The sequence below is a fragment of the Triturus cristatus genome, chromosome 10 (assembly GCF_964204655.1).
Source record: "Triturus cristatus chromosome 10, aTriCri1.1, whole genome shotgun sequence".
In the NCBI taxonomy this organism is placed as follows: domain Eukaryota; kingdom Metazoa; phylum Chordata; class Amphibia; order Caudata; family Salamandridae; genus Triturus; species Triturus cristatus.
Genome location: NC_140593.1, coordinates 1,109,114,647 through 1,109,138,485, shown reverse-complemented (window position 1 = coordinate 1,109,138,485; position 23,839 = coordinate 1,109,114,647). Strand labels below are relative to the sequence as shown.

General features: G+C 47.6%; 1 protein-coding gene across 3 annotated transcripts in view; it reads left to right on the top strand.

Moving 5' to 3' along the window:
• The window catches only part of TRRAP (transformation/transcription domain associated protein), a 1,075,110-nt gene that overhangs the window by 1,025,816 nt on the left and 25,455 nt on the right, over positions 1-23,839 (top strand). For all 3 annotated transcript variants that reach the window (XM_085629333.1, XM_085629332.1, XM_085629331.1), the window contains 3 exons: positions 2,421-2,638; positions 11,207-11,391; positions 14,201-14,404. In XM_085629333.1, coding sequence (XP_085485459.1) covers positions 2,421-2,638; positions 11,207-11,391; positions 14,201-14,404 — 607 coding nt within the window. The remainder of the gene's footprint in view (positions 1-2,420; positions 2,639-11,206; positions 11,392-14,200; positions 14,405-23,839) is intronic.

Here is a 23,839-nt window from a genome sequence, read left to right as displayed (position 1 = left end):
CCTTGCTGCACCACTAAGCACTAGGTCAGCCGAGATCATTCGCTCCATCACCAATGTGTGGGATCAAACATGCGTTACCTAATGGGGCCTTAATGGGGGTACAGCTTGAATCCCTTTGCATTGGCGGCTGGCATCTAGGGGGACGGGGAGGTACAGGGGCATGCACGTGTAATATATTATCAAAAATAAATAAAACTTACCCAACGTGACGTCCTCGTTCTGGACCTCTTCTCAATCCAGGAACTGGATGCTGGAACTCCTTTGCCCAATCCTGGCGCTGCTCACATGCAGCACCCTAATTGGAGGGAGCGTCCGCACTCAGAGCTCCACAGTGCACTGGAGGCTTGCACTTCTACTCAACCCTGAAGTGCACATGTGTGACTGGCCATCTCAAGACAGCCGTCCAAAAAGACATGCACACTTTAAACAGTGCAACACCTGCCCACTCTCCTCCCTGCTGCTGTCAGTCAGCAGAAGCCCGCCCCAATCTTGATGCTCTGTGCAGGACAGGGGATGAAAAATAAAATGGTAATAAATTACCATTTTATTTTTTATCTCGGGCCCTTGAAGGAGGGGGGCCTTTAAGTGGGGGACACTCCTCTGCTCCAACGGAGGAGCTGCCCCTCCCCTCTTACAGAGAAGCCACCCCTGTTACTCTGGCACAACGATCTCAGGACCCACATCCAGGCCACTAAGCGATTAATATGCTCATTGAGAAGCCACGTCCTAATTTTAATTAATTTAAGTATTGTGTTTCGCTTAAGAATTTATAGTAAGCAGCTTAATTAAAAAGTACATTTTTTAAATCATATTTACCATCAGTATTACATTTACCCCAATAATCTGATTTGCATATTTGCTCCCGGGGCACTTGTGTGCATTTCTGTGCTGGTCCTCTAAGTAAAGATTGAAGTAATTCCTGGTTTCCCACAACAAATGTGTGTTTGTTTTATCCTTTGAAGGGCACAAGTAAAGGTTTTTTTTTATCACCACAGGTAAAAAATGTAAGCTTAAATTACAGTTACATCATGGTTATCTAAAGTGATCTTGCTTTCCTGCTAAAGCCCATCTGTGCCATTGAAGACTAGTCACCAGTAATCGCTTTTGAGTATGTCTGCTCTCGGGCCAAGTTTGCTACTGGGCGGGGAGGAAAGGTGACTCAAAATGCAATACAATACTGCACCAGGCTCCGTTGAAGCAGAGAAGTGTTGACCCACTTAATTACCCCTAAAGATTAAAAATAAATTGGTAATTCATTATCATTTCATTTTTTATCTTCCCATCCTGAACAGAGCGTCGGGACGGGGCCGCTGCTGAATGACAGCAGCAGGGAGGAGGATGGGCTGATTGTGCACTTTTCAAAGTGCGCATAGCCCTCTTGCCCAGGTGTCTTAAGACAGCTGGGTAAGAGCAAGTGCAGGGCTCCAGTGTCCTCTGGAGCGGCTAGTGAGGACGCTCCCTCCAATCAGGGCGCTGCTCTCACATCATGATAGCAGCGCCAGGATTGGTGCCTGCACTTCCTCTAGTTACTGAGAATAATTCCGGAGCGGAGGACCGAGAACGTCGGTTTAGGTAAGTGTTGTTTTTTTAGGTCTCGCCTGACCCAGCGCATGCGCTGGTCTGGCGAGACTTTTTGAGAGGGATCCAAAAAGTGCTACCAGGCCAGCCTAGAGCTACAGTGCGTGAGCGCGCTTGACCGCGATTACTTACACTTTCGGGGCCGCTTTGATGTTTGATCACAATCTTTTTCACGGCCGCTTGGCATAGCCAATAGGTCTCGCTTTTGGGACCTTATAAGTATTTAGTTATGCAACTGTTGCATGGCTAAACACTTATAAGGTCCCAAAGGCGAGACCTATTGGCTATGCCAATGCTTGTTTAATTAATGTTTTCACTTTCCATGTTATTACCTGAGTACAGTTGAGCTGATACGAGATAAAAAAATAGTTGCTGCTTCACAGTGTGCTTCTTTACCTTGACTTTGCATTGACAAAAGAAAAACACACGATCTTGGTCACATAGCCTCTTCAATGTCATCATTGTACGATATTAAACCCTCTGCATCTTGATTTTGCTCAAATATATACATGTATATATTTTTTTTAGCACATTAACTTGAAAAAATATGCAGCTGCGCGGAGTGTAATTTGCCAAATATTACCATTGTTTAGGGAGGGGAGGGGAGGAGCATCATGACCCCTTCAGGTCTTCGCCTTTCATGAGCCCTCGATGGTAATAAAAACATTACACAGTTTTGCGCATCCTCATGTATGTTATACGCGCAGTTTGAATACCTTGCTTGACAAGCCGCCTGGTTTTCTGATGCCTTTCAAAGTTACTTTGATTTATTTTTGAGAAAATAAAACTTGCGCTGTGACCGTGGGCTGCGCCTGGCTTTCATCTTGTACCTTTCTCTGTAGATTCATGCCTCGAGTTGAAATAGTCCAAAAGCACAACACGGCAGCGCGAAGGCTCTACATCCGAGGCCACAACGGGAAGATTTACCCTTACCTCGTCATGAATGATGCCTGTCTGACCGAGTCACGCAGAGAAGAGCGGGTGTTACAGCTCCTGCGCCTCTTGAACCCGTGTTTGGAGAAAAGGAAAGAAACCACCAAGAGGCACTTGTTTTTCACAGGTAACGGGGGCGGCCGAAAGATGACTTTGGGCCGGGTATTCTAGCAGCAGAGGCCTCTGGCCTCTGGTGGCACGTGCCTTTGAAGCACAGGGTCCGCTGGACACTTGAGGAATAACCTCTGGCAGGCAGTAAAGCAGTTTACCAATGGAGCGAGCACTCAGAGGGACTCGATGATACTTTTGTTCTGTCCAGAATATGCTTTATTTAATTTTGGGAATTTCCAACTCTTCTCCTGTAGATGAAGGTGTTGTATTCATAAAGAAAGAGCACACAGGAAAGAATAGGCATTTTAGCTATATTTTGATTTGAATAGGTAGAAAGATAAATGTATTTATTTATTGAGTGTTCATAGGTATTCAATATTTCAGGTGATAAATTACCCCTGCAGTTACTTATGTTTTAATAATTCCACCACACTATTTGCTACTTTTAATCCTGCATCTATTTGTTTTATTTGTAGTCCAAATTGATGTATTCTACACAAGGTTAGAATGTATGATTTTTCTTTTCTAAACCTGTTGTGCAAAAGAAAACCAGGGTGACGCCTCTCATATTTTAAATTGGAAAGTTTGGGGGCCAGTAACAGAATTTGAATTTTGCTTTATCCTTGCTTGCACCAGCCAGTTTCTCCTGTTAGCACCTCCTAAAACAAAAACAACTACTAACCATGAAAATGGTGAGAGGATGTGGCATATTGGCGAGATCTGCCGATTTCGGAGCTGGGGAACCAGGATCAAGCCGCGACGTTCGCTCAAAATCCTGTGATTGTAGGCAAATCACTTGATCTCCTCATGCCATGAATGTGTCCTTAACTGTTACTCATGAAAACACTGGTGTTGATGATTAAGTGCTGGTGCTCAACACCAGAAACCACCGACTCAAATTAAGCACTGGTCCAACCAAATGCCCGTAAGGAAGCTTATCAATAGGACCGATCTAAATCCCGCTCCTTGTGTGATTTCTATTAATTGCTTCTTTCTGATGACAGGAGTTCCGTCAGACGGTTCAGGTTGTTTGTACCAGGGCATCAAAGGTGTCAGTATATGCTTAAAGTGCAATGTTACAGGATCTGAGCAAATGTGGTATTTTTATGGAACGGTCTCTGGCTGTATCATGTAGGGCTTCTTAGCATTGTACAGCTATGTTATCCCCAGTCTAGGGTGTGCTCTCTTCTAAAACATCCCAATTATAATTAATGCGCACTCACCATTAGCTCTGAATCGCGAATTAAATACCTGCTGCCATACCCATTTACATTGAAAGTATTCTGCAGGGCGGTGTTTGCAAACCATCCTATTTGAATCTAGTAGCATCTGTTATTCTCATAGCACCACTAATTATTGGTAATCGATGCTAATTACCATTCTATCACAGCCCAAAACAGCGTGCATATTCACATGATTGTAGTCGTTCACTAATGAACTTAATAACAACTGATCATCCGACTGGTGTTTGAACCGTATATATATTTATTGTTGAATATGACGGCCATCTTGCTCACTTTCAGGAAAACATAAGAATGAGCGCATTATTTAGATTGTTTTCAATCAGTCACAAAAATGTGAACAAGTTCTCATTCCTAGTCCACCGAATACTGTTAAATGGCAAGATAATAATGAGTAGGATTATTAACCCCGGCCGGGCCCGCCCCCATCATGTTATCACTAAGTGTACGGCCAGCGGTAGTTACTAAGGCCTGGCCAGGCAGTGCAGTGTGTGCATCTGCGTGATCGTCATATTCATCGAATTTTGTGGAGCCAGAGCTACCGTCGCACTGTGGTCATTTGGCCACGTTATGTCCTTGCCTACATTCAAAACTGACACAGCACAATAACTAAATACCAAAGCGTGAATGGGAAAAAAAATACACAATAAATATGGTTCGCAAAAATAACTTTACACCTAAGCAGCCTTTCAAGTGCACACGTGGTACTGAACAGTATTATTTGTTGAAAAATACATGACTTCCGATGACCGTCACGCCCCCCCCCTCTCAAAAGCGTTGGTTTGGCATGGTAATGATGGCATATAATTGGCATCATGGCTACTACTGAACTTAGTACTTAATTTACCTGTTCTCGTGTTGGGCAGGGCGCCTGCCGGGACACACGCTGACTGGTTCCGCCTGGTGCTGCTAGTAACTGTTGAGCAGATGACTCGCGTTGGAGTGGGGTGTGCGCATGCGGGTATGCTGGGGCGTGGCAATTTGAAAGAAATCTGCGCACGCTGCCTGCTGCTGCACAGCCCCTACCCCAAACCAAATCCAGCACAATTAATCGGTGTTGTGCAGCCCACCCACCGGGCACCCGGCAACACTGAACTAAGGGCCGCACCTCCAACAATAAACATTTCACGAGTCTCCTACTGGCTGCTCTTGTCTCCGCCTCGGCTCAGTCTCACAGCCGCAAGGCTCGCAACACCACTACTGACCAGCCACACTAGGGACCGGAGATTGTCACAAGAACAACACACTGTGGCTGCGCTGAGGTAAATAATTAAATACATCAATTCAATATGTGACGAGGTGCAGCAGATGGGTGAAGACTCCGAGTTAGACCTGACCCTGATAAGTAAGTGCCGGTGCTAAGCACCGGAAAGCATCAGCACAAATTAAGCACTGGATGAGGTGAGGCCTGACATTTCTAGGTGTTCATTGTATTTGGTTTTTGCCTGAGATGATGCTGAGACCTATGCATTATTAAAAATGTAGACACATTCTATAGCAATGTAGGTTGTCTGTGGAATGTCAGGGGACCGTGAGGGCTTAGTTACTTTATTTCACCCAAGGAAAATGTTTCGCAAGCATTGACACAGCCAGTAGGTCTGGGCTTAATGTGCTCACACATAGAATATGTTATCACGTTAAAGCCAAAGGCATCTGAGAAAAAAGGGTGTGTGTATTGAAAGTTCCCTATTGTGTGAAGTGAAACTCGGGTGACGAGAAGGCCATCATTTGAGTATTAATAATTTTCGTATAGAAGGTCTATAACAAATAGTTACTAGTGCTTAATTTGAGCCAGTGGTTGCCGGTGAGGGGGCATCAGCACTTATTTCCTGCATTGGGTGTTTACCAAGCGCAAGTGAGGGAGAAGCACACAGATCGTTAAGAGGAGGGAGCGAAGACGGCAAAAACGTCCATTGACAAAGCCAATAGGTCTTGCCTATGTGGGAGCTGTTGTTTTTGCAAATGTCTTAGCCAAGCTGTACAGTAGTAGCATGGTTAAAAGTTAGAGGTGTGGCATGGAATAGAATAGTTTAGAGTGAAGTAGTGTACAGTGGAGTGGTGTTGGGGCAATCAAGAGAGCCAGTAGACAGATTTGTAGAGTAAGTGTGCCTTACGAAAATTATTAAAAATATAGTTGTCTTGCGCCCCACAGAAACTAACCTCCCACACTCTCCCTAGGGATACTCAGGAGTCCAGTCCTGTGACTATCTGGCGAAGACTGCCATGATGTGTTCTTTAGAAAGCACTGGTGCGGGATTACATCCACAATACTGACTTTAAATGCTGCCATATTGAGTGGGGAGACAGTTGTACTCTGGCTGACCCTAGAAGCAGGGGCCTAAGATGCATGCTAGCCTGAACTTTTGGCAGCCAGAGCGCCCTCACTGCATCCTGAGGAAGTGGGTCTGCAGCACACTGAGAGTGCCAGTCACTAATAGAAGAGCGCTGCCTGTTTTTAGAATGAGGAAAAGCCAAGACCGCACCCCTGGAAACGTAACTTACAAGTGTAGGTGGTGTTAACAAAAGCATAGCTCGCCACCTAGACTGTCATCCCTGATCTGGCAAGGGGTATTGTGCCAAGTTCCTGAGGCCTCGCCTCGAACATTGCTTCCAGTTCTGGGAGGGAGGGGGCGCATTTCAAGTGTTGTTGTATTCTTTGGAGTGGGTGGTTCACCTGCTGACTTTGTCCCAACCGAGGGGCAGCAAAGGACTGTACACCGGAGAACTACCAAGATAGTGAAAGGACTTAAGAGCGAAGTGCAGGAAAAGACATGCAGACGCAAGCACAGAGCTGAGCCTCAGAAAAGAAGCACTAGTGTCCACGCTAGCGTGCTCTCGAGCTGCCATGCACCGAGCATTCCTCAGTCCCTTTAGACTAATAAAATAAAAATAATTAGAGAGCACATGTTGCACAGCAGCCCAAAACTCAGCGACTGGGAAAGTAACAAAGAAAAGACGGATAAAGGGTGTGTGTACAGGGATGGGTGGGGGAATGGGGGCCAGCAACTCGGAGGGGAAATAAACAAGATAGGGGAAAAATGCAATTGTGGTTTGCAACTTTTAAAAACATAGGCATGTCCAGACTACTAGAAAGACTCAGCCCTGACTCAAATGAAACAAGATAACAGAAGCAGCCAAGAATGAAAAACAAGCAGGGACGGCGTTGTTGCTGCAACAGCCTGTGATTCTGGGCAAATCACTTATCGCTCCGTGCCTTAAATAAAATCTGCATTCCTCTTTCCTGTAAATGCTCTCACTTTGAAGTCAGCAAAAAGCAAAGTAAACACCTAGCTCTCTGGAAGACGCAGCTTAACATTTGACCTCAGTCTTTGAATGCCTAGCAAAAATGACGAAATATGAACAAGATTTAAAGGCCTGTTGACAGAAAACAAGTTTGTGGAAAAATACAGTAAACATGGCTTTGGCTTGGAAAAACAAACTGAACCTGGACAGCCTAAAGCAAATAAAGCCAGCAAACGTAAAGCAAGAAAACATGAGTTACAAATCACAGACAATGGCAAGCAACGGGTAGGATGCATTCCCAGGTCAACTTTCTGAAACTCCACACGATGTCTTGCACATACCAGACAGCTGTGCTGTCTGGTAGGCTGCGACCTAAAAAGATAGAAGCTGGAACCTGCAACGGGGAGAAAAAGGGGCGGGGATTGTCTGGAAGTGGATTAAAGACAGCCAGCCTTGGCATTCGGTGCGCCTACATTCAATTGCACCGTCCCCCGGCTTCTCAGCAGAGGTTCGGGCATCAGCATTTTTACTTTTGCAAATTAAGCACAGACCTTTACACATGTTTAATTTCATACAGAAACCAAAGTTGGATGGAATTGAAGGCAAAGGACTCTCAATCCAGCCTTCGTATTTTATGATAAACAGGTATTAGCAGAACAAGGCGCGCCCACAACAGTGAGCATGTCTCTGTGAGCTTGGGTGTTTAGACAGAACGCAAAAGGAGCCAGTGGATGGGAAGAAATAAGAGATGGTGTGGGAGGGAGGGTCTGGGCACAGCAATGGCGAGGAAGAGAATGAATGAATGAATGAATAAATGAGGAGGGGGAACAACGATAAGGAACAAAACTGGCTGCAGTGGGGGAAGCAAGACAACCAGGAATGAGGAGAGAATTAGAAATTAGTAGCAACATGAATATAGGGGTGCAGGGAAAGAATGAACAGTGACATGCATAGGAGAGGTGGGGGGGCAAGCAAAGATGACACAAGGAAGAACGTGCACTGATGAGCTGACTGGTGGGACTGCAATAGTCAAATATTCTCTGTCTCAATTCAGTGCAGCACGACTGACAAAGTTCCAAGCCAATGGCTGCAAGATACTGGTCAGAAAAAGCCTATGATTGAAGGAGGCACTCCCAAATCTATCAGTTACTGTCAATAGGTCTGTTTGGGAGTTGTGCTGTCCAAACCCGGACCTAAAATGGAACAAATATATAGAATTTTAAAGCACTCATTTAGCTTATCTGGAAAGTACAGTCTTAGTTTATGCAGCATTGACTGCTGACTAATTGGAAGAGAGGCATTTGTCTACATGGGTTCAGCGGCACTAATATAGCTGTCAGCCATTAGGAGGAAGCCTCCTACTGGGGTAGATTCAATTTATCTTCTGAACTTTACAGGCGATAAAGCGGAGTAGTAAAGATTACGCTGAAGAAATACTGCTACTCTTCTTGGAATAGGCAAGGTGGGTCAATGAGCAAGATCGCTTCTTTGGAATCACTTATCTCAGGTGCATAGCTGCACTAAATTCTTGTCATATCTAAATCTTTTAAATAATATTAAAAGGGAGTAGAAAGTATGCAATGTCAACCTAAATTTAGGGTAGGCAATACTGCAGTTGCCAGCACTCCCTTGTCTTTGTTTTTTTTTCTTCACTTCAGCCTACTTGTCTTCGTGACCTTAGAATAGTCATCAAAACCGCGGAAATCCAAGAACAGTGTGGAGTGTACATGACAGAGGAGGCAGTGTGCGCCCCCACAGGGCATGTCTCCCCTTAAGAGGTGAGGATGGCGTCCACCCCATCCTTCATGTGCCTATAACCAGACGCCTGGATTCAAGTCTTTGTACATTTATCTTTCAAGAATACTACTATTGCAACATATTTTGATCAACACACTCTGAGACGCCTCTAAAAACCTTTAATGCCATGTTCACACAGCACCTGCCCCCATAGCCTTTCAGTTTGGTTACACAGTGAATCACGAATCTTACCGAGTCCCTCACACGGTGCTCATTTTATTCGACCTCTGTAGGATGGGCGGTGATTTTGCCCTGCTACAATTGAAATTGCTGCCCTGCAGGTTACGTGCATATCTACTAAGGGTGGGCGTAGTTCGCGAAGTAGCACTTCGCGAAGCTACGCAAAGTGAAGTTCGCACTACGCGAGCTACGCGTAGCACTTCGCGAACTGCGAAGTAACATGTTCGCACTGTGCAAGATGTTGTTTTCAATGATTGCACAGTGCGGACAAGCAACCGGCACTGTGCAATCATTGAAAATGGCATCTTGCACAGTGCGAGCTGTAGTTTTCTGCTGCTCGAGTAGATTTTTACTCGAGCTGCAGCTTTCTCAACGCGAACTGGTAGTTTCTCATCGCGAGCGGTCGCGAGCATACGCGACCCCTCGCAATGAGAAACCTGACCTTCTCGCGTTGGGAATCTCGCTGGGAGGTTTATTTTCCATGCTCGCGATCGCGAACAAGGAAAAAGTCTCGCCAGGATGTCATTTTGCTTGCTCGCGGTCGCCAACTTGACGTTGAGGACCGCGAGCAAGCAAAAAATGACCGCAACACTACGCTACGCGTGTTCGCACTGTGCTACGTGCAGTTCGCGTAGCGCGAAGTAGCGCGAACTTCGCAAACTACGCGAGCGTAGCGTAGTGCTTCGCCCAGGCCTAATATCTACCACGAGAGACTGTCTTCTAAATTAACGATTTTTTGTGTAATGTGAAAAGCAAAGCCACACGCCCTTTTCTTTAAAGATACAAAACCCTGACTTAATGAATTTGCTTTTTCTGGCTCTGGGGCTTTTAATAACTCGGGTGCTGTTTGGGTGAGCCCTCGCATTCAGCTGGAAGTCCTCCCGTAAAATGAACATTAAATGCTACGCCTGTAACCAGAGACCTACAGAGAGAGACATTTTATCGAGTCGCTTCAGCTCTTTTACCCATCATGTTTACAGGTAAGTAACGTATTTGTTCTTATTGAGGTCTGCTTTTTAGACGATGCTGCGATCAAGCTCTGAGTGCAGTTCCTGTTCGTTGCACTTCGTGATCTTGGCACCAGTCTCTTAATCGTCTCATCGCCGTGAGTTTCTATTTCTGAATTGTGACGTCCGAGCTTTGCTGTTGTGCTGTTTCCTGTATTGTGACTTGCAGGTTCTTCTGCTGTACAAGCCGCTGTTGTTTCCTGCCCAGCGCTAAATCCAGGTTTCTGCAAAGGGTACTCCAGACTGAGCTACATTAACCACTGGCTGGGTTCTCAGAGCTGTGGAGATGAGCTGGAAACATCTCTTCCAACCTCTTCCTCTGGGTTTCAAGAGTAGGGCCAGCAGAGCCGGATACATATTAGATTTTCCGCATATGAGAGTAAGATAGTCTACACTACATATATAAAACAAAGATTTTCCCTAAAACCTGCCTAGATGCTACACTTTGAACCATCGCTGGACACCCCGCCTCACAGATCATATTCCCTGTAGATTTCTTTTGATTTCGGTACAAGTAGAGATGATTTTCAGTTCCCGATCAGATTGTTAGAGATTTTTGTTCTGATAAGGAAGCTGTTTTCGCTTTCTGAAACAGCCTGAATGAATGACATCTTTACATAGCGCTACTGGGTGAACTGGATGGCTTTCTGGGCAGGTGTGGGCTCAAGATGATTCTGAAAATAGCTGTAGGCGTGTATAGTGTTTGCTTTTATGGTCCCCTGGCCTGTTTTAGTGCAAGTCCTTGGTTTATTGCTCAAGGGAAGTATCCACTTCTTGGGCCTGTGTTTAACTGCAGGGCCTCTCAGTATTTCATCATTCGAAAGTCGATAATATGAGCTCCTTTGCATTGAGTGCAATACATATCTGTGATGAGTGCCAAGATACTCTGCCAGTGGTAAAGGTGTGCTTTAGAAGGCTGTTTATTCTGTGAAGGTCCATAAACATGATTAGGATAACGGAAGTCGGTGTGGAAGCTCCACATGTACTGAGAGTGTTTCCGAATGTTAATTTTGATGGTAAATGCTGAAGTAGCGCCTCAATCCCTTCAACAATTATACCGATGTGTAGTGCTTGAGGCCTGCAGGAGTTCATTCACTCTCTCTCTCTAAATTGCAGTGCCCCGGGTAGTGGCCGTCTCCCCACAGATGCGCTTGGTCGAGGACAACCCCTCGTCGCTGTCCCTGGTGGAGATCTACAAGCAGCGCTGCGCCAAGAAGGGCATCGAGCATGACAACCCCATCTCTCGCTACTACGACAGGCTGGCGACGGTGCAGGCTCGAGGGACGCAGGCCAGCCACCAGGTACGTCATGCGGGGGGGTAGTGAGAATCTGCTGCGTGCCTGCCGTTCATGCAAGTACCGCTGCCGTTACTCAACTAACAACCCCCCCCCCCGCCCAGCAAGTACCGAGGATGCCACTAAACCTCCAACCTCCCTTCTCCCCCACCCCACTGGCATCACTCAACGTCCAACCCCTCCCCCCAACACCAAGTACCGCTCGCGTCACCCAACCTCCAACCTCCCCCCCCCCCCCCCCCCCCCCAGCAAGTACCGCTGGCGTCACTCAACCTCCAACACCCCCCACCCCCCAAGCAAGTAACGCTGGAGTCACTCAACCTCAAACATTCCCCCCCCCCCACCCCCCGCAAGTAACACAGATTTACGCCTATATTCAAACTCCTTTTAAGTCATGGTATTTAACAGTATGATTTACCTTCTTACTGCACCCTCTTCCTCATGCCTCCCCACGCCCCAATTTCTCCGCTTTCATCCCCTCAGCCCCAGTTACATCACTATGCTGTTGTGTGTTTTTTTTCCTTCATAGCTCCTGGTCAAGAGACATATGTTGTGTGCATTATTCTATCTGTATATGCATCATTGTTCTCTGTAACGCACCTTAATGCTAAAATTGCGGCAAGAGTGCTGTATAAAATACAAAATCTTTACCCAGCTTACACATGGGACACAGTATTGCTCCGTTTTCACGTGCTCTTTTCTCTTCAGCCTTCAACCCTCTAATAATCATAAAAAGCAGATGTTATGTCCCAACCCCATTTTGCCTGTATGTGATGTTTGAGGGTGCATGTTTTTGTGATGTGCACATAGATGCACCCCAAAGCTGTAAGTGAAAGTAATACCTCACCATCTGTTGCTCAAGCAGCATATCCATTGAAGCCACCACCGTCTCATTCTCCTTCCAAGGGTAAGTTGACTTCCCCAAGGAAAAAGAGGCTTACAGGGAAAGATTTTCTTACCATAAGAAAAGGAGACTCACGAAGGATAAAATGTTTTCTTATCCTAAGAGAATCTAAGGATCTAAGAAAATCAGAGGAATTGGGACGCCCTACTCTATCCCAAGAGGTTTCAGAATCTTCATTGGACCCAATTCCAGTGTTGGAGAAGGTCCAGCACCATATTCCCCTTCCATCTACTTCTTTACATGCCTCTGAGTTGCAGCCTTACAAAAAGCTGTGTCTGAGATCTTTAGGGTGGCACCTGATCTCTCGGAATAGGTCTTGGTTGAGTCGGGTATTCTGGTTGCGTTGACGCCAGCAGCCTAAACCTGGTGTGCAGCGCTGCACTGTTGCAGGTCCAGGCAATGGCTGGATTTCAAGTGTAGCAATCAAAGTGGGTGTAGTTGAAGAGCATGACGGTGGTAGCTATACAATACTGCCATCCGTGCCATAGGGACCCGCCACAGAGTTGGAGTAATGTTACGAACCACATTGCCTTTGACACGTTCCATAGAAGCCATATTGAGGTCAGCAAAAATAAACCTCGCTGAATTCAAGGATGAGCCGCTATCAGAGCATTTACCTGATTTCCTCTGTTCAATGCTCTTTTGGCCCTTGTTCTGGTTGCTGATGCTTCGAGATGCAGTCAAGGAAAGATTGTGTGTCTGGAGTGAGGCTGATCATTTGTTGCCTCATGGACTCTGAATTAATCTGTACTTGCACCCAGGTAGACATGATGTGAATCGGTCGGACACCTTCAATGAGCGTGACATGCAGTAGCCATCCTGTGCTTCCAATGGAGCAATTACGAGACTTTCTCACTGGTCATTAAGAAGGCAGAATGTACCTTCAAACTACTTCTAGTGACATGAGGTCAAATCTGAATCCTGTTTAACTTATGCAGCCATCTTATTCAACAAAATTCTTCCGGGTCTTGTGTTTATTGGGCCTCTACTAGATCCCTTCCAAACTATGTGGGAAAGTCTGCAGTAAATAGGCAAAAGTGCCACTAGAGTCTACTTTTTTTTGCTTGCCACTCCAGATAGTCTGGTGTTGGGAGCAGTTTAAAAAATAAAGCAACTGGCATTCCCATCCATTCTTTTGTATAGAGCCCAAGAGCCTGAACTCCTTGACCCTAGCACTTGTAAATTCTGTAGCTTTGCACTGCATTTCACAAATGCTTCATGCCTGCTATTCAGCTGTAATCATACTTTGTGGGAAATGGCTGCCTCATTGAGAAATAGTCTACTAGATTGTATGCAAGACCAATATGTGCGGCAAGCTGGACATGGCAAAGACGCATCCAAGCACATTTCAGGGTAGTGCTCCTCTAAACAGCAAGGTCCATGAACAAACGCAGTCTTCATAAGGAGGCTTGCCTGGACCCAGTGCTGAGGCTTCCCTTGTGAAGTGCAAGTAAATCACCATGTTTAATGATGCACAGGTGACTGCTGTGTCCTATTTGTTGGGTTTGTTGACCTGGAGAATTTGCTTCCAGCACTCATTAAATCCAACCGATTACCACGTTGTCAGGTGCGTCTCTGGCCTTAAAACCTCGTTTCTTTAAGCATTGGCTCTCTAAAGGGTTGTTTGATTGAAAAAAAGGTTGGAAAAGAGTCTAAAACTCAGTGTGAGAATGAGGAACCCAAAGACTGAAATACTGTGATTTTTAATAATTCTGTTTAGAAAGAGGTTAAAGTTTGTTACACGCTTATTACATTTCAAAATATTTGACTTATAATTGTATTAACGTCTTTAATGCTTTAAATTCTTTATGAAACCTTAATAAAATTGCTAGATAAAAAAGTTACTTATGTTTCCAAGTCTTTTTTGTTATGTATTTTGAAAATATTTTAACGTGTTTCATTGTATTTTAGGTTCTCAGAGATATTCTTAAGGAAGTGCAAAGCAACATGGTGCCTAGAAGCATGCTGAAGGAGTGGGCGTTACATGCTTTCCCCAATGCTACAGACTATTGGACATTCCGAAAGATGTTCACTATTCAATTGGCATTAATTGGTTTTGCTGAATTTGTCTTCCACTTGAACAGATTAAACCCGGAAATGCTCCAGATTGCCCAGGTAAAAGATTACAGCTGTACAGAAGTACACTTCCTGTATCTTGATGAAGGTTGTGTAGTGCATGATCTTGGAAGTTCTAAGGTCTGTTTAAATTGTATTGTATCCGGCCCTTTGACTTGAAAGCACACTCACAATAGAACTTTCCTTTGCCGATTATCAGAAATATGTTCAAGTTATTTAAGAAACTACGGGGAGCCACTGATTTTTCCCACTTTTAATGTAAAGTTTGTGATGGTCTGGTGTCTAGAAATTCAGAGTAGACTGCTGTCGATGTCCACAGGTCCTTTCACCCAGGGCCGCAGAGAAACTGGGACGAAGTGCAGACATATCATAGTGTACTGAACACATTGAACCCCTCTCTTCCACAAAGCAAACGTGAACTCACTCATCAGTTCCCATAGGATAAGCATCCATAGAATCCCGGGTTATTTGCTGCATAAAACTTTCTTCATAAGCTTTAGAAAACCATTTCAGCCTCGTGGTTTTTCTGCATTTTGCGTCAACTGCCCAATATTTTCTATATATAAAGCGCTCTTATTTCTAAAAGTTTTGAGTCTGCATGGACGGTGAGTTTATTTTCTGTTATTACCGTGCCATACTGCAAGTTCCAATCCTGCTATCGAATTTTGCAGTAAGCCCTGACTCCTTAGAGAGGAGCCAGTTAGAGGACAAGAATACCCGTGGTGAACAGCCCCCAGCATGGAGGTTGCCTAAAAGCCGCACTCTGCCTTTTGACCCAGCTAGTAGGCCTATGGGAGATGTGCTAGCGATGCTCATATTCTCTGATAGAGGCGTGCAGTAAACCTTAGAGCAGCGATTGAAAGAGAAGCCTTAGAGATGATAAATTAGAGCCACATTTATGCTTTGGTTTAGCCTACGTCTTACAGTCACGGTTTGAAAAAACAATATCTTGCTTCATACGTCACATTAATCCTATGGGTAGGATCATCCCTTGATGCTTTTTAATGGTGAGCTGTTGGACCGAGAGCACCTGTGCGATCACCCTTGAAATCCCTGCTCTAGCCTATGATATTAGCAGGTCTTCGCTCTGCTGCTGTTGAGGCTCTGGCTGGATTACAGGTGTATGATGGAAGATCAGGCTAGTGTGTGCAGTGGGAGTTAACGTATCTCGCTCTCAAGCAATCGACGACCTGGCGCGTTCCTGGAGAAAAATATGGTGTAAAAGAAGAAAACCTAGAAAACAAAAATGCAGAGTGGCATTCAGCAGTGAGAGTACAACAGTTTCAGGTGATGCAGTAAACTCATTTTGGTTTCAACGGTCACGGTCAAATTCTTGCTTTTTGTTGGTACATGTATTTGTTGATCCATTTAGATTGATATGTTTAAGTGATGGGAGTAGAATGTGAACCATAAGTAAAGCTTTCCTAACCTCTCGTAACAACATTGAAAAATATGTTAGAGTATGTAATCCCTACTTAGTCAATTTAGAGCCTAACGAGTAATGATGTTTAGATGCTCGAAAATATTTTAAGTTCTTTGGTATTATAACTGCTATGTGCATAATGTAGGAATTTTAGTTTATTCAAGTATTATCAAAAACATTTTAATGGGCAGCACGTTTTATTTTGTGGGGTGGATATCTTTGTTTTATTTTAGCTGTTTGACTTTTCTGATGACGTACTTGAAGCAAGGATTAAAACTTGATTCCCTATCATAAGGGAGATTTATAAATGTTGATTGCTCTACTGACTGCAGGTTAGACCACTGTATTAAATACATAAAATGTGATAATGGTTGCCATTGGGGCAATGAGACACAATCCTGCTCCATTAGAGGGGTGGCTTGGAGTTTTCCAGTGATGCGAAGGAAGGTGACTAAGATAAAATAGCAGGCAGTTGATTTTATTTGTTTTTACCCTTTTTTTGAAGCAAATTTTAACTTTTGGTTATCAAACCCGTACAAAAACAAGCAACTGCATAACATTATAAAATACCAATATTGTATTAGAGCAGTCATTTTAAATGAATAACATAGCACACCTATGAACTCTAGAAATCTGAAAGAAACACGTTAGTTAGATTCCTCACCTTAGAATATCCCCTGGCGTCAGACTGGATCCGGAAGATTTTTCGTCAGTAATACCCCTTGCGCGTCGCTAGGCGTCGTCTGCGAGTCCGTCGTCGGCGTCGTGCGCCGGAATGACGTCGTCGGAGTACTTAGACGCCGCCCTCGCGCGCTGACGTCAGTTCTTCTTTTTTCCGCGCCAGTAAGCGCAGATCCGGGAGAGCTACCCCTTTAGTCATTTTTTGACTAACATTTTCGATCCTTTTTGATCTTGTCTCGACTCCGGTGCCGGTAGGATGCCTGGTTTTAAAGCCTGTGCTGACTGTAGCCGCTTGATGTCGGTTACGGACCATCACCGCCGGTGCCTTTACTGCTTGGGCCTCGACCACGACGCGGAGTCGTGTTCGGACTGCAAGGCCCTGACCTCGAAGGCTAGACGGGAGCGGTCCCGTAAGCTTCTCGAGATTCGCCACTCGGCTCCGCGTCCCTCTCGATCCCGGTCCAGGAGGAGGTCCAAGGATCGGTCGCGGAGCCGCAGCCGACGTCATCATCGGTCGTCGGGATCCAAGTTCTCGGGTAAGTCGAAGCACTCCAAGAAGTCCAAGAGGCGACACCGCTCTTCGGACTCCCCTCGCCGGTCGCGCGACTCGGCCGAGGGTCAGGGTGGTTCCACCCCCGCGGCTCCGGCGGAGCCGCAGGTGCCGCGCAAGTCCCCATACCCACCGGTCCCTGGGACTGACGCGACGCCGGCGGAAGTCAGTGCCTTCCTCTCGGCCATGAGGAGCCTGGCTCCGCCGTTGACGCCCGCTGGCGCGCCTTCGGGCCCCGCGGACCCGACTGGGCAACCTTGCCTGCTGGCGGCTCCGGCCCCGGCGCCGTTGACGGCTCCGGCCTCGACGCCGCAAGCGCCTGAGGGACCCGTTCCCGAGTCCCCGCCGACGCCGGTCGACCTCGTCACGCCTCCTCCGCCGGCGTCGACACCGGTACCACCTCCGACGCCGACTCCGCTCGACGTCGAGCCCCGGTTCAGCCCCGGTCCGGGCCCGGCGCCGATACGGCGTCGATGGACGCCGCGTTCGGCGCCGCTGGAGACACATTTTGTCTATCGCCCGGCTCCGATCCTTCCTCCTGCATACCAGGAATCGGATGATGGGGACAACTGGGAGGGATCCGAGGATCCTATGGCCGCTCAGGCTCAACTGTCACAGGACTGGGCAGATGAACTGGGGGAGGCCAGTGGTCTGGATACCTCTCCGGACACTGGATTCATCTCTCCTCCGACTGTGGCTTCGGAGGAGGGTGCTGCTTACTCTGTGGTGCTGTGCAAGGCGGCCGCAGCCCTTGGGCTCGAGCTACCTGCCGTGGCTGTGAGAACTAACGTCCTCACTGAGGTGCTTCAGTCTGCAGCAAGCTCCACTGAGCCTCTGCTGCCATTCAATGAGGCCCTCACTGACGTTCTGCAGGGCACCTGGTCCAAGCCCTCCACAGTTCCTCCTGTGGATAGGAACGTCGCCAGGCGCCACTGCCCTGCTCCGGGCGACCCCAGTTTCCTGTCCCAACACCCTACCCTTGAGAGCCTGGTTATCCAGGCCTCTACCTCCCAATCCTCCTTCCCGACCGCTCCGCCGGACCGGGATTCCAAGAGGCTGGAACAGTTCGGCAAGAAGCTGTTCTCCTCCCTTAGCTTGGGTCTGCGGTCTTTGAACACCGCCTGCCTCTTGGACCGTTATTCCCACTCTCTGTGGGATACAGTGGAGGACGTGCTGCCCCTGTGTCCGGAGGAGGTCCAGACACGACTTACCCAGGCTCTGGCCGATGGGAGGGATGCAGCACGACATGCTATCCGATGTGGGCTTGACACTACGGACTCGCTGGGTAGGGCGATTTCTTCCTCAGTGGCGCTTAGACGTCGTGCCTGGCTGCGGTCCACGTCCTTTTCGGGCGATGTCCAGAGCACCCTCATGGACATGCCCTTTGATGGCACTCGCCTTTTCGGCGAGAAAGCGGACAGTGCGCAGAATCGCTTTAAGGACTCCCGGGCTACGGCCAAGTCCTTGGGCCTCTCGGCCCCGCGGTCGCAAACTTCCGCCTTTCGCCCCTTTCGTGGCCAAGGAAGGGGTGCCTCCTCACGTGCGCCTAGCCACCAGCCGCAGAACCAACCTGCGGGCGGTCGCGGACGTGGTTTCCGCCGAGGCGGTTCTGGAGGACGACGCGGTCAGCCCACCTCCACCCCGGCAGCATCCGCCTCAAAGCCTTCCTAGTCCGAGCTTTCAGGCCCATTCCACGCCAGTGGGCGGCAGAGTTCGCCATCACCTGCTCCACTGGCAGTCCATCACATCGGACAGGTGGGTGCTGCAAATCGTCCGAAGGGGCTACTCCCTCCCCTTCGAGACGACCCCTCCAGCCATGCCACCGCAGCACCACCGTATCTCGGGGGATCATTTGAATCTTCTCCACGAGGAAGTTTCGGCCCTCTTGGCCAAGGGGGCCGTCGCGCGCGTTCCGAGCCCAGAAGTAGGTCGTGGTTGTTATTCCCACTACTTTCTGGTTCCCAAGAAGGGCAAAGGAGGCCTATGCCCTATCTTGGACCTCCGGAACGTCAATGCCTTCCTCCGGAAGGAAAGGTTCAAGATGTTAACTTTGGCTCACGTTCTAGCTGCCCTAGACCCTGGAGACTGGATGGTAGCGTTGGACTTGCAGGACGCATACTTCCACATCCCCGTCCTGCCGGCCCACCGGCGTTACCTGCGGTTCACGGTGGGCCAAGAGCACTTTGTTTACCGTGCTCCCCTTCGGCCTCACCAGTGCCCCTCGGGTGTTCACAAAAGTGATGGCGGTGGTCACAGCTCATCTGCGCAGATCAGGGGTTCCAGTCTTCCCCTATCTCGACGACTGGTTGTTGAAGGCGGGCTCGCCCCAGACAGTCGTCTCCCACCTCCAGACTACGGCGGATCTCCTGCATTTGCTGGGATTTTCCATCAACGTGCCGAAGTCACACCTGAGTCCCTCTCAGAAGCTCCTCTTCATCGGAGCGGTTCTCGATTCGGCGCAGTTCCGGGTCTATCCGCCGGAACAGCGGGTCCGGGATATTCAGGCCCTGATTCCCATCTTTCGGCCTCTATCCTGGGTTTCGGTCAGGCTAGTGTTGCGGCTTCTGGGACTGATGGCCTCCTGCATCCTACTAGTGCATCACGCCAGGCGGCGCATGCGGGCTCTGCAGTGGGACCTGAAGTTTCAGTGGGCCCAGCATCACGGCAACCTGTCCGACCATGTCTTGATCTCGGAGGGCACTGCACAGCAGTTGCAATGGTGGCTCACGGACCGCGATTGGGTCAAGGGCAAGAGCCTCTCCCTTCCCCAACCGGAGCATGTCGTAGTGACGGATGCGTCCCTCCTGGGATGGGGTGGCCATATGGGAGAGGCGGAGATCAGAGGCCTCTGGTCTCCGGCGGAGTCTCGTCTCCACATCAACCTGTTGGAGTTGAGAGCGATCCGACTTGCACTGAAAGCCTTCCTTCCCTCTGTCAGGGGAAGTGTTGTGCAGGTGTTCACGCACAACACCACCGCCATGTGGTATTGCAACAAACAAGGCGGGGTGGGGTCGTGGACCCTTTGTCAGGAGGCTCTGCGCCTCTGGACATGGCTGGAACACCAGGGCGTCACCCTAGTGGTTCAACATCTGGCGGGCTCTCTGAACGCCAGAGCAGACGAACTCAGCCGCCGGTGCATGATGGATCACGAATGGCGTCTGAACTCCGAAGTGGCGCAAGGTCTCTTTCAGCAGTGGGGAGAGCCTTGGTTAGATCTATTCGCCACCGAAGAGAACGCGCAATGTCAGCAGTTCTGCGCGTTGGAATTTCCAAGGCGGCACTCGCTCGGCGACGCTTTTCGTCACGAGTGGAGCTGCGGTCTGTTGTACGCCTTTCCGCCTATACCACGTCTGCCCAGAGTGCTGAAGAAGATCAGGCACGACCGGGCCCAAGTCATCTTGGTGGCTCCAGATTGGGCACGAAGGTACTGGTATCCCGAGCTACTCAGTATGTTGACCGATCCTCCGATACGTCTGCCCCTTCGGGAGGATCTTCTGTCGCAGCAGATGGGGACGGTCCTCCACCTGAACCTGTCCAGCCTCCACCTCCATGCGTGGAGATTGAGCGGCGGCAGTTGATGCCATTTGACTTACCTCCTGAAGTCTGTGATATCATTCTGGCAGCCAGGCGTCCCTCCACAAAGACGGTATACGCCTGCCGGTGGAACAAATTTGTGGCATGGTGCACAGCAAAGGCTGTGGATCCCCTTTCCGCCCCTCTTTCTGAGGTTCTCCTCTTTCTTCTTTCTTTGGCCCGGCAGGGCTCTGCCCTGGGCACCTTGAAAGGTTATCTTGCTGCCATCTCTGCCTTCTTGCGGCTTCCTGATCAGCCTTCTCTTTTCAAGTCCCCTGTCGTTACACGCTTTCTAAAAGGCATTACTCACACGTTCCCTCCTGTCCCTTTTGTAATGCCTCAGTGGGACTTGAATCTTGTTCTCACATTTCTAATGTGCGCTCCCTTTGAGCCTCTTCATAATTGTCCTCTTCGTCTGCTGACGCTTAAGACTGCTTTTCTGGTAGCCATCACCTCGGCTAGACGGGTGAGTGAGCTCCAGGCTTTATCTTCAAAGCCTCCTTTTCTCTCTGTTCATCCGGACAAGGTTGTCCTTCGGCCTCGTCCCTACTTTCTTCCGAAAGTGGTGACCCCCTTTCATCTTGGGCAGTCTGTCACCTTGCCCACCTTCTTTCCGCCTCCGCATCCTTCCAAAGAGGAAGAGAGGCTCCACCGTCTGGACCCAAAACGTGCGCTCTCCTTTTATCTGGACCGCACAAAGCAGTTCCGGGTGGACGACCAACTTTTTGTTGGATACGTGGGTGCTAAGAAGGGGAAAGCTGTGCACAAAGGGACCATCTCTCGGTGGGTCGTTTTGTGCATCAAAATTTGTTATTCCTTGGCAAAAAAGGACCCTCCTGTTGGGCTGCGCGCCCATTCTACTCGGGCCACAGCGGCTACTACTGCTTTGGGACGGGGTGTCCCTTTGCAGGACATCTGTCAGGCGGCAACGTGGGCTTCGCTACACACGTTTGCCAGGCATTATTGCCTTGACAGCCAAGTCCGGAGGGATGGCTTCTTTGGCCGTTCTGTCCTCCAGGACTTTCTGGTGTGATCTTGGTTCGCAGACCCACCACCGGGGATGGTATTGCTTGGGTATCTATTCTAAGGTGAGGAATCTAACTAACGTGTTTCTTTCAGATGAACAAGTTACTTACCTTCGGTAACGATGTATCTGTAAGAAACATTAGTTAGATTCCTCACCGACCCACCCATCCTCCCCGTTCTGCGAACTGACATCTAGGGTTAAGGTTATCCTTTTCAGGCCCCTAGATTTTCTTTTTGGCACCAGTGTCGGTCTTTGCATGGCTCTGCGTTCCTGGCGCGGAAAGCTATGTACAAGAACTGACGTCAGCGCGCGAGGGCGGCGTCTAAGTACTCCGACGTCATTCCGGCGCACGACGCCGACGACGGACGCTGAGCCGCAGACGACGCCTAGTGACGCGCAAGGGGTATTGCTGACGAAAAATCTTCCGGATCCAGTCTGACGCCTGGGGATATTCTAAGGTGAGGAATCTAACTAACTAATGTTTCTTACAGATACATTGTTACCGAAGGTAAGTAACTTGTTCTACAAAACCTGTAAAGGAAGAACAGTAAAAAAGAAAAGTAGTTAAAGAATGCAATCATCACTATGTGCATATTCTTATACACAAAAAGCTAATCGTCAGAGGAACCAAAGACCAGGATATGACTATCTATAGCCCAAACTTCACATATTAAACTGAAATGTATACGGACAGAACAATGCTAGGTTCATTTGTGCTTGTTCATGCTAAGTTTAATGTGGTTTTAAAGTGTTATATTGTTGATAACGTTAAAAAGTGTTCTTTGATATTATTTCATATTCTTTAAAAAAAAAAAAAAATTATTAACTTTTGCTCAATCGACCATTCGTAGTACACAGTTACCTTCATTTGCACATCAGTAACATTACAGTGGAAACACTCAGGGCTCCAAGATGAGTACATGGTCACCAATAAGATACATTACAGCAGAACAAATATACAACCAATGCTTCGGACCATCGCAAGGTGGCTTCATTAAACAGTTCAGGGTCACACCTTCTTATAGTTGTACTAGATAGGGTGCTGGTCCGCTACAATGCAACCTCCTCTGTATTTACACCATGGTGACCATATTTTCTCCCACTTATATTATTTCTTATTCTGACAGTTAAACTGTTCTTTCTGCAAAAAATTAAAAACTGATTGTTCCAATAAAGTAAGCTGTTTAGCTTCTGACTTTCTTTCACTGCTCTTAATATCATGGAGTGGAGGAGAGCCTCTCTGGGAAGATCCCATATGGGATTTATGTTATGAGTGAAAAATATAGGCAAGAGCCATAACACTTGAAATGCTTTGCGGAGCTCCCTAATTGTTGTCAGTATCTAAATATGTCAGCTATCTCTGAATGGATTGTGTCCTGTATTTTTAATTGTTACGAGGTAGCTTGGTATAAAGGGGGTAGAACCGCCAAGGTTTGTCATCTTAAGTATGGTAAAATCATGGACATTTGTAAAGTTGCAACTTGGTTGCATACTTTTTCTATATTCAATTGGTAGAGCTGGGACTGCTGTTGGTCGACCAAGGCTAATGGCTCTGTTTATAATCTTTGTCTGGAATTGCCTAAAGAGCTAGACCTCCAAATTATTAAGGGAGTTCAAAATGACCTTATTGCAGGTGTTGCTGACTAAGCTTGCATTAAAGTAATTTTTAATGTTGTTTCTGTGGGTAGTATTCCTCTGTAGATTCTTCATCCCCGCTTTCCTCTCGGGGGTACGTAATATATTCTGTGTCTTGCAAAAAAAGTTCAGGAATTAAGTGCAAACACATGAGCAATTCTACTTATTCCCCTGTTTTCCTCTGGGGTCCTCACGTCGAACTCCATATTTTTGCCTGCCTGACTCTTTGGAAGACATTTTTGTCTTTGCAACCTGTAGAGTAGTGGTTTCAGAAAAAAAAGATTAGCAGAGAAGCATAGCCCTTGAGACTTCCACAACCAGATGGCAAGTCTTAGGGAAGATATAGGGTAATTAATAAACAGTGCTAGGTTTTGGTTTAGGCGTCCCAACCAGTGGTATTCATTTCTCTTTAAAACAACACACTGCCTTGATCTACTGTGAAGCCTGCAACCTGCTGTGGAACCCACCTTCTAAGCCAGAAACTGAATAGCCGTACAATAATTCCCAATAACTGGCTCATAGAGAGATTTTCAGTCTTTTGTCTAGCTCATGACACCCACGTGCAGTTTTAAATTGTCTTGGTTT